The 20,055-nt window shown below is 41.9% G+C and overlaps 1 protein-coding gene across 1 annotated transcript in view; it reads left to right on the forward strand.

The window, feature by feature from the left end:
- CACNA2D3 (calcium voltage-gated channel auxiliary subunit alpha2delta 3) overlaps nt 1-20,055 on the forward strand; it is an 853,260-nt gene that overhangs the window by 370,730 nt on the left and 462,475 nt on the right. Inside the window, exons 6-8 of the mRNA XM_058561298.1 lie at nt 4,702-4,833; nt 14,291-14,351; nt 14,445-14,595. Of these exons, the coding sequence (XP_058417281.1) occupies nt 4,702-4,833; nt 14,291-14,351; nt 14,445-14,595 (344 nt within the window). The remainder of the gene's footprint in view (nt 1-4,701; nt 4,834-14,290; nt 14,352-14,444; nt 14,596-20,055) is intronic.

Below are 20,055 nucleotides of genomic sequence, written 5' to 3' on the forward strand. Positions count from 1 at the left end.
GATGCTTCAAAAAATTTAAAATAGAACTACCATATGATCCAGCACTTCCACTTCTGGGTGTTTATCCAAAGGAAAGGAAATGACTATTTCGAAAAGATATCTGCAACCATGTTCATTGCAGCAGTATTTACAACAGCTGAGACATGGAAACAACCTGTGTCCATCGATGGAGGAATGAATAAAGAAAATGTGGCATGCATATATATATATATATATATATATATATATATACACACACACATACACAATGGCATATCATTCAGCCATAAAAAAGGAAATTTTGCCATTTTGTGACAAAATGAATGTAACTTGAGGACATTATGCTAAGTGAAAAAAGAGAAAGACAAATATTGTATGATATCACTTGTGTGTGGAATCTAAAAAAAACACAAACACAGATACAGAGAACAGATGGGTTGTTCCCAGAGGTGGGGGTGAGGGGTGGGCAAAATGGGTGAAGGGCGTCAATTGTATGGTGATGGATGGAAACTAGATTCTGGTGGTGAGCACACTGTAGTGTATACAGAGGTTGGATTATAATGTTATACACATGAAACTTATATAATGTTATAAACCAATGTTAGCTCAATTAATAAAAAGAAGATAGAGAAAGCAGGAAGCAGAAAGAATTGCTATTCCTGGACTTCATATTGACCAATAAGAATAATAAGTTGATGCAGAATGGACAGGAACATTGGGGAAAATGACTGTGTTATGTGGAGTTGACTTTATTGAGCAGAGAAGGCTGAGCATTGACACATACACTAGACGTTAAGGAAAATGATTTTAATCCAATTGGGTGCATTACAGATAGGACCCATTGACAGAGGTCAGGAAGAACGGTAAGCTTGTACAGTTATAATGCAGACCTGAAAATCTGAATTGTTCCCATAAAGAAAAAAAGGGAGAAGACCTTTAAACATCTTTCACAGGATAAAAAGCCTGCACTTATTAAACTCAGATTTTAAAAAGAAGCCATAGAAACCATGAAATATGGATATATTATATAGGATAATTAAGAAAGTACGTGTACATGCACTGGGTTGAGTAGTAGCTTCCAGTACATCCTGTGAATGTGACCTTATTTGGAAATAAGGTCTTTGCAAATATAATTAAGTTAAAGACTTTTGAGATGAGATCATCTTGAATTTAGAGTGAACCCTAAATCCAATGATTGATTACCTTAAAAGAAAAAGGAGAGGGAGATTTGACACAGAAACACACATAGGGGAAAGGCCATGCAAAGATGGAGGCAGAAATTGGAATGATGTGTCTACAAGGCAGGAACATCAAGGATTGTTGGTGACTACTAGAAGCTAGAGGCATGGAACAGATTCTTCCTCAGAGCTTCCAGAAGGAACCAATCCTGCCAACACTTTGATTTTGGACTTCTAGCCTCTAGAATAAATTTCTGTTGTTGTAAACCACTTGGTTTGTGGTATTTTGTTACAGCAGCCACAGGAAGATAATACAGTACAGTAAACCCCTAAGAAGATTAAGGGTAGAGGTGGAAGTCAAAGATCAGATTAATCTAAGACTCTTTTTTTTTTTTTTTTTTTGCCATTTTAAGTGTACAATTTAATGGCATTAATTTCATTCGCAATGTTTTGTAACCATCACCACTACCTATTTCCAAAATTTTTTATCACTGCAAACAGAAAGTTAGCTCAGTTGGTTAGACTGTGGCGCTAGTAAGACTCTTGAAGAACCCTGAAAGAAGCAAAGGAGGCTTTTAAACAAATTTTAATACAAAACACAAACAAGGAAAAAGGTAAGCCTGCTACTTAGAAGGACACTGTCATTTTCACAAGTGACCATGAGAAAGCAAATCTGCTCAGCAGACACAGAGGGAACATCAGGCTAGGGTGCTGATCTGCACGCCAAGGTAGTGTCCACCTCCTCCTCAGCAGGCGCTGGAAGGGTCTGGGGACCTGGGTACGTGGGTGCAATGGGAAGCTCTGACCGTTTGGGCTACTTCACTTCCACTCTCTGACAATGATGCTGGGAAAACCATTTTTAACTTGTCTTTTTTTACCTAAATATTTAGATGAAGGCTCCACTTAATAATGTCACCGATTTCCTGTCTTTTTCCATCTCTTAGATGGCTGTAACAATGGACAGCAATTCAAGATTTTCCTTTCTATTAAAATTGCTTGCTAAGCAAGATTGTGAAATCAATGCACTGTGATTATTTTGTAAGCCAGAGGAAGTGTTATGTCAAATAGTTGATCAAATGAGTGTGTGACACAACCCCCATTTTAACAGACCATATTTTTAAGTGATTCTGCTTCCCTTGTTCACCATGCCTTACAAAAATTGAAGCCCCCTTTTTTGAAGAGACATAATTTCAGAGATTTGGTGTCCAAATGAAGTGAGTGAAATGATCCTCAGACACCATAATTTTTTTGCATTTCTGAGGATGATCACAGTTTTCCAGGGGGCAATCTTAGGTTTCCAGGGCCACCTGGGGGCATGGGCAGCCTTTTCCTACCCCCAAAGAAACCACACTCAAGAAAAGAATTGTCTAACTGGGAACTGTTTGACTCCTTAACATGTTGAGACAGTGAGCTAGTGAAATGGAATTTTTGCTTCTAATTGTGGAAGGTTTTTATATGACGCCAACATAATTGAGGCCATTGATGGAGGAGGCAAGAATCATGGATTTTTCAGTGTCATTATTGTATTTACATCTTTGTGGATTAATTTAAGTGGCTTTTGTAGCAAAGAGTGACTCACAATAATTATTGTCAAGCTTGGACAGGAACAATAAAGAGCTCCATTTTCCAGGATTGTGAGGATAAAGTCTTTCTCAAAATTACTTTGCAGTAAAAGATTGAGTTGGTCATTTGCGCTCTCCTAGCATGTGATGTAGTTTATTATAGTTTATAAGAGTTAGTGCATCTGCCCTTGAGATGAGAGTCAGAATCCCAATTGCCCATTGAATCTGAGTAAGTGATCTGAAAAAATGAGGCAGGCCAGAGGTAAGACAATAAGACAAGATGCCATGTCTGCTTACTGAGTCGGAGCTATTTTGTGGCCTCTGCCTCACACCTCTCCAGATGAACGTCTTGGGGGCAGCCAGCTGGCACAGTGCAGGCAACTGTGGAAGAGAGATGGGGTGCACTGGTGCCAATAGTGAGTTTCTTTGTCAGAGTACCTATTTTACATGAACATTTCTAGCATTATTTTGCTCATTGGCTTACTATGAGACCTGAGGACTGGAGTGACCAAATCTGTCCTCCTCCCCCCATCTGTATAGTATGGAGGAGTCTTTGGAATAAGGATGCCACGGTGGGGTTGCTGTGACTCGGCATCCCGCAGGGAACTCTGGTGAGGGAGCAGGACTCCAGGCTAGTGGAACAGCTCCACTGATGGCTTTGTGAATGCCTTTTGCCATTAGTCCTTTTCTGTCAATATTTTTATCCTTCCAAACAGCATTTTAAGGTGAGTACTATTATCTTCATTTTACAAATAAGGAAATCACACATCAAAGGCTTTGCCACTTACTAGTTGGTTGCTTTTAGGAAAGAACCTAACCTCCTGGTGCTCATTTTCCCTTGTGTAGCATGAAGGATAGCAGTGGCGCCTGCCTTGGAGGGCTGTGGTAGGGGCGATAGGAGATAAGATAAGCACAGTACCTGTACCACAGGAAAGACTCACAGGTTTCTCCTCCTCCTCCTCCTCCTAATTATTAACATGCTCATCCTATTGTCATTCTTACCCTCAGCATACTGGGATTGGACAACTAACTCCCCTCTTAGAACAGAATGTTGCTTAATGTGGCATCATTTGGAAACAGGAACTTCAGAGGTTAAAAAAACAAAAAGTGAATGGTCACAGCATCCTCGGTGATCCACCTTGCTTCCACCAGTGTGTGAGAAATATTGTTTATTCTCCCTCTTTGTCTTTACTCTTAATTCTTATCTACAGACGGAAGGCAAGGGGTTATCTTTAGGCTGCCAAGGGTGAGAAAAAGAGATTTTCTCATGAGATAGCAGGGCAGGAGAGTAAATGGTCGTCTGGAGTCTGGAGAACAACCTTCGTTTTATCCATCCATGCATCCATCCATCCATCTATCCATCTCTTCATCCATCCATGAATTTTTGGAGTTTCTGCCATGTGTTGGCCAAAGGGGTTCAGCAGAAAACCAAAGTGAGTTGGTTCCTGCCCTGCTCACACTTTGCTGAACAAAAGAAGTAGAGAGGTTTAGTTATGTAATTCCAATTTATTTATTCATTGTTTTTAAAAAAGCAAACTTCTAAGTTAGAGATGGAGAGAATTGGAATGAGACTATGTTGGCTGAGGTGATTGCAGCGAAAGAAAACACATTTTTCCTGTTTTTAATGCTGAGTTCCGCCTCAGGACGGGGAAAAGTGGGAAATAATGCTAAGAAGGTCTCTCTTTGCTTTCTCAACAACTCTGAGCTATGCGAGATTGAAAGTTACAAATAAAGGGATGTGCCTTTCAAGAAAGGAGCCATCAATAGAGGGTTCTGGGTGGCTTGGAGGACTCGGGCAGGATGGGGAAGCCCTCATGTATGGAGGTCACGGGAGCTAAACATGTGGGGAGCTATAACTGTTTTTTCACAGCTTCCTGCAAGATGGGCCTCATGCTGATATCTGCCAGCTATGTGAGATGCCAGCCGGGGTTCTGTTTCACTTTGGTTTGTAACATTCCTCTTCTCTCTCTCTTTTTTTTCAGACCCAGCAATTGTCAATGGGGTTTATTGGTCCGAATCTCTAAACAAAGTCTTCGTAGATAATTTTGACCGTGACCCATCTCTCATATGGCAGTACTTTGGAAGTGCAAAGGGCTTTTTTAGACAGTATCCAGGTGAGTACCCCTGCCTTGAGAATTATGATTCAGATTAATAACCCTGTAATATTTTCTTTTAGGGTTCAGGGTTAAAATTTTTCTCCCTTCCCTTAGGAGAAAATGAAAGATTAAGTCCAAATCTATTAAATCTATTGTCAGGGTGCAGGACGGGAATGGCAGTGTGGCATTTGCACACTTGTGCACGTGCACACATGCACATAAACACACTCTCACACAAGGCATTTGGACCTGCATGTGGTTTCAGCATCTTTCTCAACAGAGTAATTCGTAGAGCTGCCACCAAAAGTGAGGAATTGGGGTGTGGAGTGTACCATATTTAATTTCTATGGACAAGCATTTGCTTTTATTACTGTTACTACTACAATTATTACTATCACTGTTATTATAATTGTTGCTATTATTACTAGGAAAAGCAGCAAGGCATAAATGGAGAGAGTTAAATTCTGACTGGAAGCTGTGAGAAATGGAAAATTTGAACTTGAGCTTCCCTACTCCAGAGCTGACTGCCCTTGGGGAAGAGGTTGAAATGGCCAAAGCACTGCTGATGTCAGTAACCCATCCTTAAGGACCACCAGCAGCACCTCAAATGGTGCATTTGTCAAGAGTTTGTCCATCATTCATTTGGAACAGGTGTTCCTTCTGGGGCCCTCCCAGGCCTCTGCTTTGCTATAGGAATTTAATTCTGGCTTGGTTTGAATTTTAATTAAAAAGGGAAGTTTTAATTTTGCTTACAAGTTGTGAAAACAGGACTCGAGGCTGCAATTGTGCCAACAACACAGCTGTAGAAATTAACAAGCTCAACCTAAAAGAAGGAAAAATGCCCTGCATAATCTTGGAGCAATTAAGTGGAGCCTTTTATGTTTTCATTAAGTAAGACTAGGCACCTGATGTCTTCCCACTTTGAGGCACAGAGGCTGCCAGCCTCCGCCTTGAGGAGCTGTTTGCCCTGCACATAGCATCTGTCCCCTGAGACTTGCCTGCTGAATGTCTGCTTTGCCATATTATTCAACATTTCCCAAGAGCCATGTTCAGCAGGGCGTGCATGGTTCCTCCTGGAGCTCACAGAAATTTAAACAATAAGCATCCTATTAAAGATAACATTATAATAAACAGTGGTCTGTTAAAGTTCCAGTGTCACCAAACTGCAATCTGCTTTGATACACTCAACAGAGAGTAAATTTAACACAGATATTGCTGAAAATAGAGCATGGCGGGGGCGCTGATCCATCTAGGAAGCCACAAGGACATCTCACCATCTTACCATGTGGCATTTGGATGAAGGTGGAACAGATAAGAAAAATCCACAGATCATCTGTTGTCTTTACCAGCAGGAAGTCCTCAAAACTATGGTCATGAGGAAATTTGAAAATGAAGGTGTATTAGTCATCTCAGGCTGCCATAACAAAATACCATAGACTGGGTGGTTTAAACAACAGACATTTATTTCTCATAGTTCTGGAGACTGGGAAGTCCAAGATCATGGTGCCAGCAGATTCAGTTCTTGATGAGAGCCCTGTTACTGGCTTGCACATGGCCACCTTCTCCCTGTGTCCTCACGTGGAAGAGAGAGGAAGCTCTGGTGTTTCTTACTCTTCCTAGAAGGACACTAATCCCATCATGGAGGCTCCACCCTCAAGACCTCATCTAAACTTATCTCCCAAAGGCCCCACCTCTTAATACCATCACATAGGGGGTTAGCGCTTCAACATATGAATTTTGGAGCTACACAAACATTCAGTCCATAACAAAAGGGAATCCTCAGACAGGGTTTATGTAATAGGGGAGATTAATCACCTACAAGGGTTTTATCAGTCAGAGCAGTTGACTTGGAAATGCTTACAGTTCTTTTATGATATTTGTGGCAGAATTTTGACTCTGTAAAATGTCTGCATCTTTTCTATGTTAATAAAGATGTGGGTCACAGTCCTCCAAAGGGGTGTCACTGCCCTGATAAATGTCACGTGGTCACTCAGTGCTTGGTTCTGAACAGAGAGCACATCTCTTGTCTCCTGGACATAAAATGATTATTGGAAGAATGATCCATGGGCATTTTTTGCTAGGATGTTTTTCTTTTCAGGATGCTTCTTTCGATGTTTAGAGTGGTATAATAGTGTGAATCAGTGCTAAGTGTGCATGTTCTTAAGCAGAAGGGATATTTCTTCATTCTTAGATATGTGTATCCTAAGTTGTTTGTTCCAAACACTGTGAGAGGTCCTGAGATAAAAATGAACTAGACAGAAAAGGTCTCTGCCCTTGTGAAGCTCCCTCTTGTGGGCAAATGGATTCATCAGGGATTTTGGTTGCAGGTGACAGAAACCCAGGTTCCAACCAGCTCCCGCAAGGAACACATTTATTGGCTCATGTAACTTGAAATCTAGGGAGTGTGCTGTTTTGAGTCACAGCTGGATTCCAGTAGTCATCAATGTCATTTGGATTTTGAATCTTTCCTTCCATCTCTCATCACCCCCTTTCTCTATTCTGACCTTGTTTCACTGGCAAGTGATCTTATGATGGGCAATATGGCTGAGGGCTTGCAGAATTATTTTTCAATTGTGGTCCCAGGGGAAGAGAGAGCATCTGTTTCAATAGCTTGGATGAAAGTCCAAGTATTAGCCTGGTCTGGGTCACATGCCTACATGCTGAAGCCAGGCGGACTGGATAGTGGGTAGGTCCAGCCATCTGAAACCATGGGAATTAGTCAGAATTACTGTGGCCTTGCCTGAAGTGGATCCCCAAAGGAAAGGGACGATGACCACCATGGGGAGAGAAACAGGTGAGCAGTTCATCATGGTATGTTGTGGGGGAAATAGAAGGAGCTGAGGGCTCATGGAAGAGGAACACCAATCCCAACTTCTGGAGGAGGGAGGAAGGACTTACTGGGAGGAGAATTTTAGTCAGTGTTAGCCTAGTAGCATACCTGTGATGATGTTGTCCTTTCCTGCGTAGATTTACATAGGCCTCCGCAAGTTCAACTTATATCCTATGGACATGTGGCAATGCTTTTGCTGTGCTGCCTAAAAGAACTTTCTGTGATGATGGACATGTTCTGTATCTACAGTGTCTAATATGCTAGCCACTGACCACATGTGGCTGTTGAGCACTTGAAATGTGCCTGGTGAGACTGAGGAACTAAAATTTGTATTTTATTTACCTTTAATTAATTTAAATTTCAAATGAAATAGCCACATGTGGCCGGTAGCTACCAGGTTGAACAGTCTAACTCTATACGAAAAGACTTGTAGTCTGATACCTAGTTTTCAAGGTACTGGTCTTACCTTTTAGTGCCTGCATTGCAAAAGGATCTCACTGAACGAGAACTTCAGTTAGGCTCTTCTGAACAACAACAACAACAACAAAATGCTAATAAAGGGCCTTTGAGCTCTGCAGGATTGGTTACTTAGGCCTCATCGAAGCTCTGTTTATTTCAGTTTCATCCTTGGGAGCCTTGGGAATGCTGTGAATATTAACATTCATACTAATGATAGTGAGAGTGACCCCTGTTTATTGAGCACTGTGCTGGGTGCTTATACAAGCATTGTCTGATTTAATCTACCATAATTCTCATTTTACAAATGAGGAAAGAGAGGCCAAGAGGTTAACTGACTAACCCAAATCACACCAGCAGGGTAGAAGGGATCTGGTGATGGTGTTAATATTTCAACCAAATCTTTCTTCTTTTGTTCTCACGGTGGTTCTTGCCCTGTAAAATATGAACTTGGACCTGCGATCCTGAGCCATCAGGCTTTCAATCCCTGTCTCCTTTACTAGGATACCTGCCCCAGGAGGACAGAGACGTTTGTTTTGTCCATCACTCTGTCACCAGCACCAAAAATAACACATTGTGGGTACTCAATATGTATTTGTTGAATGGATGAATTACTCAGTGGATCAAAGTCCACCAGATCTATTGTCCCCCATCACACTGGTAGTAACAGCCCTCCCTCCTCAGAACAATAGAGCTACTGCCTCTCTGGGAATCTGGTCACTGGCTACAGTCCAGTGGGACTAAGGGGCCAAGCAGGAACTGGCATAAATATAGTATAGAGCCATGGTCCCTTTCTTTTCTCTGTTGCTCCCTGTCCTCCAAGTCCTCCTAAGCCCCTGCCCTTTCTATCCCAATGTCCACCAAGTCTTGGACACTGGATGCTCCTTTCTGTTGGCCACCTCATTATGGTTAGTAGGGTTTTCAGGATCATCATCTCCCAGGAGGCAGAGAGTCATACCTGCAGAGTGAGCCTTTTGCTTGGGACCCTCATCCAGTTCATGATTTTATAATCCTGTGTGGGACCCAATTTCTACCTGGGTGGGGCCATTGGTGCTGATCCATCCTTCCTGTTCTGACCAATTCTTACCTTTATCCAAAATGATATGGCTGGCTGACGTTTCTCTGTAGCTAACTGTCCTTAACTATATATAGAGAAAACTGTCTATATGTCATAGAGAGATCAATATTTAATCAAACACAGGACACCAATTAAATTTATGCATGATGATAAGAAGCTCAGTCCCTTCCCCAACATCAGACTCTCACCATTCCAGACCCACATCTCAGGGAGCTTGTTCCAGTTGGAGGCTTGATGATCACAAAAAGAATTGACTTCCTTATCCTTCTGCTGTGATTTCTGTGCCGTAGGAAGGTAAAAGCTGGTTCACTGTACAGCCAGGAGGAGGGAGACAGACAGCTAAGTAAAGAGCTCTCTGCTAGTTTGGACTCATACAAGCTGTTGGCTAGTCATCCATCAAGTATAGGTTCTGTGCGAAGCATTACTTGTGTTTATTCTCTTTCCCATCTTCCTCACCAGGCTCAGGTTTAGCTATAGGTAAATTGATATTGGAGTTCTCTTCCTTGGCCAGCTCAACAGGACCACCCCAATAAAAATGATCATGGAAAACCATAGTTCATAATATTCATAGCAACTCTCTGTTACATACTCATTTATCGTGGTGAATGATTTCTCAAGAGATTGCTAAGGGAGATGGCATTTGGTTGAATGCAGGAGCTTTTTTCTGGAGGAATGTATTTCCAATGTTTCAGAAGACACTTGAAAGCCAAATTTGACTACAATTCAACTCACGTTAGAAACTAGCATTTCATTATAGACCAGCTATTTTAGACCTAAAGTTATATTGGAAGGTATTTTTTTAAACTTTAGATTATGGGCCAAGTAAAACATATTTTTTGAGAAGGGAATTGGGCAGAACTTATCCAGTTAGGGATAAACCAACGTCTGGTACTTCTTAATTTTCCTCCCTTTCTTTGTGCATCTTTCTGGACGTTTTGCTTTCAGATAGAGAAGAGACATCCCATGTCCAATGGATAGTTAGTGTCTTTTCAGGTGGTAGGTTGTGGAAATGGCTTGTTATTGGCAGTGCCAGGGAAGTTTTATGAAAAAGACTTGGCACCAAAGAGGGAAGAGAATCAATGGGTTAAGACACCTTTTGTTGAGGTGGAGGTTTTGAAAAGGGAGATTAGAGCCAAGCAGAAATAAATACAGAAGGCAAAAAGATATTTGGATTTTTATTGTGCTATTTGTTGTAGTTCTTCATAGTTCTATTAGACGGTCTTAAACCACTTTGCCACGTGGAATTATGTTGGTACCATGTGGCTTGACTTTCAGACAATGTTGTATTAGGCTCTGCTCTATTGCCCCTACTATTCATTTCCTTGTGCTAAGGGAGAACATGAAGTCATGTGTTGTCTTAGATGAAATTAATTTTTCCCAATATTAGCTTATAATGTCTTTGGGAGAGAAACTATGGGAAATAGGAATGTTGTACAATATTTTAAATTCAATCAGATTTGAGTATTTGAATTTCCAGTAGAGATTTTGACATTATTTTCAGTTTCACCTAGGGTTATGCTGACTGTTCTAGAGAGTCTGTCCTCTGAAAGCTGAAAAAGGCAGGCTCACAATCACTGGTGCTGATACTGAAGCCTGGAGTGCCTCAGAGAGAAAGCTGAATAGCAGCTAAATCTGCTGTGAGCTGCATCATTCCTCTTGTCTTGAGATCCACGCTCCAGCCAGCCTGGCGGGATCCCAAAAGGCATATTGTCACTTCCAGAAATTATATGACTCATGGGGGTGCTTCTTGGTTAAGTGACAGTTCCCTGGATCTCAAAGATTTAAGATGAACCAACTATTATTTCTCTGGGATTTGAAGTTATTTGAATATTGTCAAACTATCTGTGTGTATAAACATTATAGACTAAAAAGTTGGTTTATCGTAGGAGAGAGAATACCATCTGGGACACGGTTTTCTGAAGCTTGTCTCCTAAGATATTTTGTTGTGAGATTCTTGGGTGAGCAAGGGCTCATTGGTCAAATTAGTTTGGTAAATGTGCCTCTGCTGTCCCTGTCACAGAGATTCAAGATGCGTTTAAGCAGATTAAAGTCCCTCAGAGTTTCCTCCCATGGCACAGAAACCAGTTGTGCTTTTGTTCACTGAACTCATACTAGCATCCCGTAGAACGTCTCATGGGATGCCCTTATGGAAATGCCTGTGTGAGGAGGAGAATAGCGGCATGGAATTTGGGAAATCAAATCTAGTCCTAACTAGAAATCTTAGGAAAACTTTGTTGAACTCTGAGAACCTTGGAGTCATTGCTGTGAAATGAAGCTTTTGGCCTAAATGTCAAATTTGAGCAAGATGACCTCCCAAGGCCCATCCAGCCCTGACTTTGAATCAAGGTGCAACCTTTATTGTTATATCCAGGGCAGCTGTGCCTAGAACTGCTGGAGGTACTGTCTTCAACCCCACTCAGTGTACCTCATGACCTGACCATGAGGGGCTGCCATCTTCCTGCTGCCAACCAGTCTCCTTTCCTCTGGCATATACATTCTCTATGTACAGCCACATCATTATTCCTTCAGTTCCTTGACCTTGACATGCTCTTCTCAGCCTCAGGACCTTTGCAAACATTGTTCTCTCTGCCTGCGGTATTATTCTTCACCCTGTGGCCACCCCTCACTTTTGTTTTATTAGTCTTACCCATATGTAGTGGGTTGAATAGTGTCCCCAAAATTCATGTCTACCTGGAGTCTCAGAATGTGACCTTACTTGGAAATAATTGCAGATGTAATTAAGTAAATTGAGATGAGATCGTACTGGATTAGGGTGAGCCCTAAATCCAATATGACTGGTGTCCTTTTAAGAAGAGAGGACGCTCAGACACAGAGGGAAGACAGCCATGTGACCACCGAGGAAGAGATTGAAGTGAGGCAGCTACAAGTTAAGCAGCATCAAAGATTGCTGGGAGCCACCAGAAGCTAAGAAAAGGCAAGGAAGTATTCTTCCCTGGAACCTTTAGAGGGAGCATGGCTCTGCCAACACCTTGATTTTGGACTTCTATCCTCCAGAACTGTGAGAGGATACATTTCTGATAAGCCACTCAATTTGTAGGACTTTGTTATATCAGCCCTAGAAAACTAATATGCCTTCATTCTGCTCTCAGCTTAAAGAAGATGCCTTCTTCACGTTAGGGATTAGAATCACCTTTTACACGCTAACATGGCCTCAGGCACTTCTCCTTCAGACATCTCTGGTGCTAATGATTTCTTATCTAGTGTCAGCTTCCCTACTAGATGTGAGGCTTCCTGAGGGCAGGCAAGGGCCAGGTCCATCTTTCTCAGTCATTGTTGTATGTCCTTCAACTGGCAGAGTGCTCCAAGTTTGAAGAAAATTGTGACTGGTAGACAAAAGGCTCTGGGGTCGTCCCATTTGATCTGCCTTCCCTCTGGAATTGTATCATTTACAGGTTTTCCCAGCAGACTAAATTCACGTTACTTTTCAAAAAGCACCACGTTTCAGCAGTGCCTGGGAGGATTTATAAACCCATTTACAGGGAAATGATCTCAATCCAAAAAGAGAGCATCTAGTGTCATTAATTCCTTCCCCCCAGGCCCTGGCCTAAATGCTGAGACAGTAAAAGAGAATTGCACATTTTCACCTCCCAGTGGAGCACACAGTGATGGGGCTCTGATGGCGAGGAAGGAGGGCAAAGTCGGGGAGGGGATGGAGGATGATCAGATACGGTCCTGGTCCCAGAGCACTCACTGTAATTCGATTCAAGAAACATCTACTAAACATCTACTATGAGTGAACACATTTAAAAAAATTCTCTTTGTATTGGACTCAAACCAATTCTTTGTGGAATTACAAGTTGGAACGTTACCTAGCCTCATCATGAATCTAATTTCATTATTTGTCAAGACTGTGCCATCCTAGCTGTACTTGGCTTTATACAAAGCAGTATGTCAGAAGTTTTTTAAATAAATTGCATTCTTGTCCCTTAGTGTACAATATCATGTCACTTTTATTTTGTCTTCATTACCTAATGACCTTCAATTGGCAGCGGCTTCTCATACTTCTGTTTTCTGATTTGTTAGAGCGAACTCTTTAAATTAGGCACATTTGCAGGTGGGAAATGTAGATATAAGGAGGACAGAACAAAATGGCTCCTTGGGTTACCAATGGCCATCTCACGGTGATCTGTATAATAATTTGGGGATGCTATCTTAAGGAAATGCCTATCATTAGCTTGGTGTGGTCCTGGAAGCTGGCCACTATTAATTGGAAAGGAGAATCTCAGTGCTACAATCTGAGTCAAGATTTTCTCCTGCGAAAATAGTTTTCTGTTTTTATTTTCTTAACTCCAAAGTCTGTGTTTCAAATCCTCCATCCCTGAGCAGCACTGATGGTTGAAAACAGTAATTTCTATCTTTTTTTTGGGGCAGCACACACATTTCTTTTTAAATGAAACTTTATTCTTAAAAACTAAGTTGTAAATAAAGAATGTCAACCTTGGACGTGTCCTGACCAGTCTGCAAACCGTGAGACTAAGAATGTTGGGTCCCATTTTACACATGGGGAAAACTCCCCAGGCTTCAAAGCCTGAAATTCAAACTTTATTATGCCGCGTCATTAGGGCCATTTTACTTCATTTCAGTGTGGAAGCCCAGACCAAAATTCCTGATTTTAAAAGCAGGATTGAGGAGAGAACAGACCTGTCTGTATTCTGAGATAGAAACGTATCGAATACTTTCTATCCCCCACGCTATAGACATTCCCTTAGCTGGGTCCAGGGACAGGACCTGACTCTGCCTGGAGATCTCTGAATGATGCCACCAGGTCCAACAACTTGCTGGGCAGTGAGAAATGACCTTGGCTAACTTTATCAGTAGCCAAGTGAAGGGGCTGGAGTCATGTCCTTTCTTGACGGACAGCGCGTTACTAAAGGTGTCGCCACTCTCCAGCTGGTCTTGGAGCAACTGAGTAAGGCGGTGTTTGCTATAGCGTTGAGCCCTAAAGCCCTTCCCACATGATGAGCTCCCGGCTGGTCTTTGCATGTGATTTTTCACCCTGTCCATTCAATCAGCAAAGCAGAGCAGCCTTGAAATGCTATGAATAAATATTTGAAGTTTCTGGGTTTCTTATAACTCCATTTTTCTTCTAGGGATTAAATGGGAACCAGATGAGAATGGAGTCATTGCCTTTGACTGCAGAAACCGAAAATGGTAGGAAATGGTCAAACTTCTTAGTTATTTTTTAAAGAGGAAACTTGCAGAGAGATTCAGAATTCATTTTTACTTAATTTTCCCCTGACCTAGGTATATCCAGGCGGCGACTTCTCCAAAAGACGTGGTCATCTTAGTTGACGTCAGTGGCAGCATGAAAGGGCTCCGTCTGACTATCGCGAAGCAAACGGTCTCATCTATTTTGGATACGCTGGGGGATGATGACTTCTTCAACATAATTGCTGTGAGTGCAGCTGTTTTGTGCTTTCTTTGCCCTTTGGGTTCATTTGATCTTTTAGCAGCAACCGGTTAACATTCCTGTTGCTTTTGTATACATAGCATTAAATGCCCCAGCAGAGGACCTGTTAGTCCCCTGTGAGTTCACTGACTTGTGACGTTGGAGGGGCTCTCGGAGACGGGGAATGCACTTGAGCACATTTCCTCTCCTAACCTAGCAGGCAGGCACTGTCGTCTGGAAGAATGGCACCAGATTTGGTTTTGTTGGGGAGCCAACCTTTTCAGAACCTTGGGGAATTAGACCTAGTTAGATTTTCTATAAACTGTTAGAATTTGTCATGTAGAATTAAACTTTAAGCTGGATTAGTCTGATGATAATGATAATAATAATAATCATGATGATAAAACAACTAAAATGCAGAGAGCAGTTTAAGGCTTACAGAACACTTTGTCTCAGTTTCAGAAATGAAAGTGGCATTTATTAAGTGCCTACTATGTGCCATTTGCTTATTCTTCTTATTATATTATCTGTGTTCCTCACAGCAACTGTACGTGGTAGGGGGTGGTGTTGACATTTTCTCAAATGAAGCTGCTGAGATTGGCAGTGTCAGTAACTTGCTCGAGGTCACAGAGCTGGGAAGAGGGAGATCCAGGAACAAAGCCTGGGCAGTAACATGCTGCCTAGAAAGAGCACTGATTCAGGGTTCCATCTCCAGTTCTTTTTTCCTCTTCTCCCCAAATCTGTGTATGATTCTCATCATATCCCTTATGTCCCACCCACTCTTTTTCCAAAGATTATAGCCACAGTGAGCCTACTTCTTTCCCTTGAGTACTTAACTGGGTGCTCATGCATGGTGGTTTCCTGTGCTCTGCCATACCGCCTCTATTTGGGACCTGGAGGGGCTGCAGCAGGCAGCGGAGGCAGCATGGTAAGGGGGACAGAGCTTGGGCTTTGGAGTTGGGTCTTAGTTTTGAATCCTAGTCCTGCCACGTACAGCTGTGTGTCTTGGGGCAAACCACTTGAGTCTGAGCATCAGCCTGTCAGCCGTGAGGTGGGTGTAATCACATCCGCCACAGAGGTGCTGCCAGATCACCTGAGCCAGTGCACAGGAGGCCTTCAGGCAGTGGTAGGATGTGAAAGAAGGGGTGCTATTTGAAGAGCAGCAGGAGGTGCTGCAAAAATGCTGTTGCTGTGGTCTGCATGGCTTCCCAGGCCCCTGAGCAGAGAGTATCATCATGAGACCCTATGTCCGGGAAGGCTGCTGCATGAGTACCACACCCACCTTTATTTGTTAGGCAGAGGGCACGGATGTTTAAATGACGTTGGGCTGCAGACGGGATTGCTTGAATGAGTATCCTGCCCGCATACTTCTGATGAGACTCTGAGCAAAAGGACACAACCACAGGACACCATGATTTATAGCTTCAGATTTTAAAAAGCCCTAAAGAAGAAAGGGAAAAGAAATAGAATAATAAATTCCATGGGAGCAGGGGTTAGTTCATTCATTCAACTATCCCCAGTGCCTAGGACACTGCCTGGCAAACAGTAGTAGTTTAAATATTTGTTCAATGAGTAATACCAGCAGCTGCCTTCCTTAGAGTGCCCACTGTGTGCAAGCCCCCTGCTAAGTGTCCAACATGGATTATCTCATTGGATCTTCACCCCAGCCCTGTGCCACGTGGCATGGAGACAGAGACACCAAGAGGCAGAAACCTGTGGTAGAGGTCACACAGTCAGAAAAATTGGCACACTGAGGACTTACCTTCTCCTCCTTCCTGAGCAGAAGTGAAGAGAATGTGGTTGAGCCCCTCAATCATCTGTCTGTGAAACTATGTGGCCCTGGGCACAGTTCTTTCGAAGGAGACTTTCAGATAGTTAGAACTTGGGTTTTCAAATCAAAAAAAGTTACTCTAGTTACCAGTCTTGTGAATATGCAAATATAGCCTGATCCCCACACATCCTGAAGCATTTACAGATAAGAAGCAGCTAATTTGGGACTATCTTTCTTATTAATCTTTAATTACTCATTACAGAAGTATCAGAAATTTGCATAATAAGAGCTAACTAATTACATCATGAATCCTTTGTCAGTCAGGATTTATTGTTCTGTTAGCAAAACCAATCGATTGAAATAATCTCTGTAAGTTCATTAAGATATACAAACAGTGTCAACTCAATAATGAAGAGAGGATGATTAAGATAATTAAAAGTAGACATGCCAGTTATTATAGAACAGTTAAGGAAACAAAATATTTTCTTTTACCCAAAATTGTCCCTTTATATAAAGAAACCATTAGAGGTCGCATTAGCCCTCACTGTACATCTGTTTGTTAGTTTTCAACATAAAAGATCAGCTTCAAGACTACATAATTATTTCGACAACTAGAAAGACACTCTGAACTTTGTTATTTGAAGCCTCTATAGTAAAATTATGAACTCTGTTCCTCTAATGGGTAAGGGAATAGATCAAATATGTTAGTGAATTTATATTAAAAGCCTGAGGTCATAAAAGGAACCACTAATTAACAGTGACTTTTACACGTTGATTGTTCTTAATATAGGCAATATATGTAAAAATACTAAACAATTCAGAAATGTTCCCATTCCCTTTCCATTAGGTACATATTCTTCCAAATATTTTAATGTATATGAACACACGTAATTTTTCCACAAAAATAGAATCTTATTTTACAGAATATTCAGCAACTTGCCTCTATACTCATATTGTAATCAAATGTGTTTGAATAGCAGGGCATTCCATCACCTATAGTTGACATAAATTTTGTAACCAGCACCCATTTGCTGGACATTATGCTGTTAACTGATTTCTTTCTTTTTTTTTTTTTTGTGAGGAGATCAGCCCTGAGCTAACATCCGCCAATCCTCCTCTTTTTTTTGCTGAGGAAGACGGCCCTGGGCTAACATCTGTGCCTATCTTCCTCCACTTTATATGGGACGCCACCACAGCATGGCTTACCAAGCAGTGCGTCGGTGCGCGCCCGGGATCCGAACCAGCGAACCCCGGGCCGCCGCAGCGGAGCGCGCGCACTTAACCGCTTGCGCCACCGGGCCGGCCCCGTGTTAACTGATTTTTTTTCTACTCAAGAGTGCTACAGTGAATGGACTTGTGCATATATTTTTGCAGGGTTGGGTATACTTCTGTTGAATAAAATTGAGAAGCGAAATTGCTGCACCAAAGGGTATGCACATAGTTAGGTATTATCAGAATGTCCACTAAGTAGGATATAACGTTTACACACTTACAAACTGTTTTAGCTCCCACCTGCCATAACAATATACCATAGACCACGTGGCTTAAATAACAGAAATTTATTTTCTCACAGTTCTGGAGGCTGGAAAGTCCAAGACCAAGGTCTGGCATGGTTTGGTCTCTGGTGAGGATTCGCTTCCTGGCTTGCAGACAGCCACCTTCTCACTGTGTGCTCACATGGCCTTCTCTCCTTGTGTGCACATGGAGAGAGAGCGAGGAGGGGAGAGCAGGCTCTCTCATGTCTCCTCTCATAGGGGCACAATCTCATCATGAAGGCCCCACCCTCATGATCTCATCTAACCCTAATTACCTCCCAAAGGCCCCACCTCCAGACATCATCACCTAGGGGTTAGGGCCTCAACAAATGAATTTAGGGGAGACACAAACATTCAGTCCATAGCACCAACATTTTGAAGGTCCTAAATAGGAGATTTTGTGTGTGTGTGAGGAAGATTCACCCTGAGCTAACACCCACTGGCAATCTTCCTCTTTTTTTGTTTTTTTTTTTTGCTTGAGGAAGACTAGCCCTAAGCTAATATCCATGCCAGTCTGCCTCTACTTTGTATGTGGGATGCCTCCACGGCATGGCTGATGAGTGGAGTAGTCCACACCCGACATCCAAACCCTCGAACCCAGGGCCGCCGAAGGGGGACACGTGGAACATTAACCACTCAGCCCCGGGGCGGCTCGCTAAATAGGAGATTCTTACTGGGCAAATCTTCATTTGCATCCCCTTGAATTGTCTCTCCCACTCCTAAGTGTGTTTCAGTAAGTTTGCCTTGCCGAACTGTGGTGGTGTTTTTTCTCCATCACCTTTTCCTGTTTCCACCCTGGCAAAATTGCTCCAATAATGTGGTGTGGATTTTTCCTCAATCTGTTTAAAATGGTAACTTGCCTCTGTCTAGAGGGAGACCCCACTGCAGGCTCTTGTAAGTGCAGGGGGATGGGCTATTTGAAACACCATCCGGAATGCCCTGCAAATCTGTCTGAGTGCATTGTTCTTGTCGGCTGGATTCCATTTACGGAGAAGACATTATCATTTCACCCTTCATTACGCTGTCAGCCTTCTCTTACTTGCTGGGTAGATGTTTGAGGAGACATTTCAGTGTTTTAGAGAGAAAGTAGAGAGTACAATCTTTATTTTCAATGTTTGAAGCCCTCGTGCGTTGTAGGGTTTTGTTTGTACAAATCTAATTCCTCTTTGCCATGTGATTTTTCAGTGTCATTATAGGGAAAGGCGGAGGGAGATTTAAGTAGCGAGAAAGGCTTTCCTTGCCCATTCCAGTTTTGCATGTTTCCATGTTTGTATTAAGTTCATTGCTAAGTCCATCTTATATATTATACTGAAAATCTTCCAATCCAGGTCTTTCCAGAGAATAAACACGAAAAGATAATGTTAAAAATTGTTTTAGCTTTCATAGGCAGGGTATTGCGAAATCTATCTAAGACTTGTGAACTAAATGATTGAATAATAAAAGAGTAGTTGAAATATGAGAGTGATTTTGTGAAGTCAAAGTTAAAATTTAAGGTCAAACCATTGGTGCATGAAGAGAGATGTCTCTGACAAGAGAAGAGCCATATTTTTCTGATTCACTTTGAAGTCTAACTCCAAGCCATGCATTAAATTAACAATATTATCATAAAAATGAGGGTGCTAATTCTGTCTGATGGTGAAATTTGAAAAATCGTTTTACAGAAGCCTAAGCCGTGCATTAAATGAACACAGTATTAACTGGGCTGATATTGTTAAATCAATTTAAATGCCTCCTGCAGCCGTGTTCGTGCAGAGTCGAATAGAGAAGAGCATCATTTGTGAGTTCAACCCAGAACTTTCTGGGGTCCTGGTTTTAATTTGCAGAATTTTCTTTAGAACCCTTTCTCCAGTGCTTCGCCTGCTGTGGATTTGCTTTTTAGAGTAATCGATTCCGTATTAAAAGTATGAGGATGGTATTTTCTTTCAGTGCTCATTTGTTCTGTACTACTAATTATGTCCAGTTGTGTTTCCAATTACACAAGAAGCTTTTGTAATGCAAAGGATCTCTGGGATGCCTTGTGTTGCTGAAAATATTGTGGGTTCATCTGCTTCATTACATAATCCCTACACATTTTTATTTTAAAGGTTATTTAATCAAAAGTGCACCAATAAAACCATAAAAATATTTAATGGAGTTCCAGCAATTCCACATCAGTTTCTT

The sequence above is a fragment of the Diceros bicornis genome, chromosome 2 (assembly GCF_020826845.1).
Source record: "Diceros bicornis minor isolate mBicDic1 chromosome 2, mDicBic1.mat.cur, whole genome shotgun sequence".
Classification (NCBI taxonomy): Eukaryota; Metazoa; Chordata; class Mammalia; order Perissodactyla; family Rhinocerotidae; genus Diceros; species Diceros bicornis.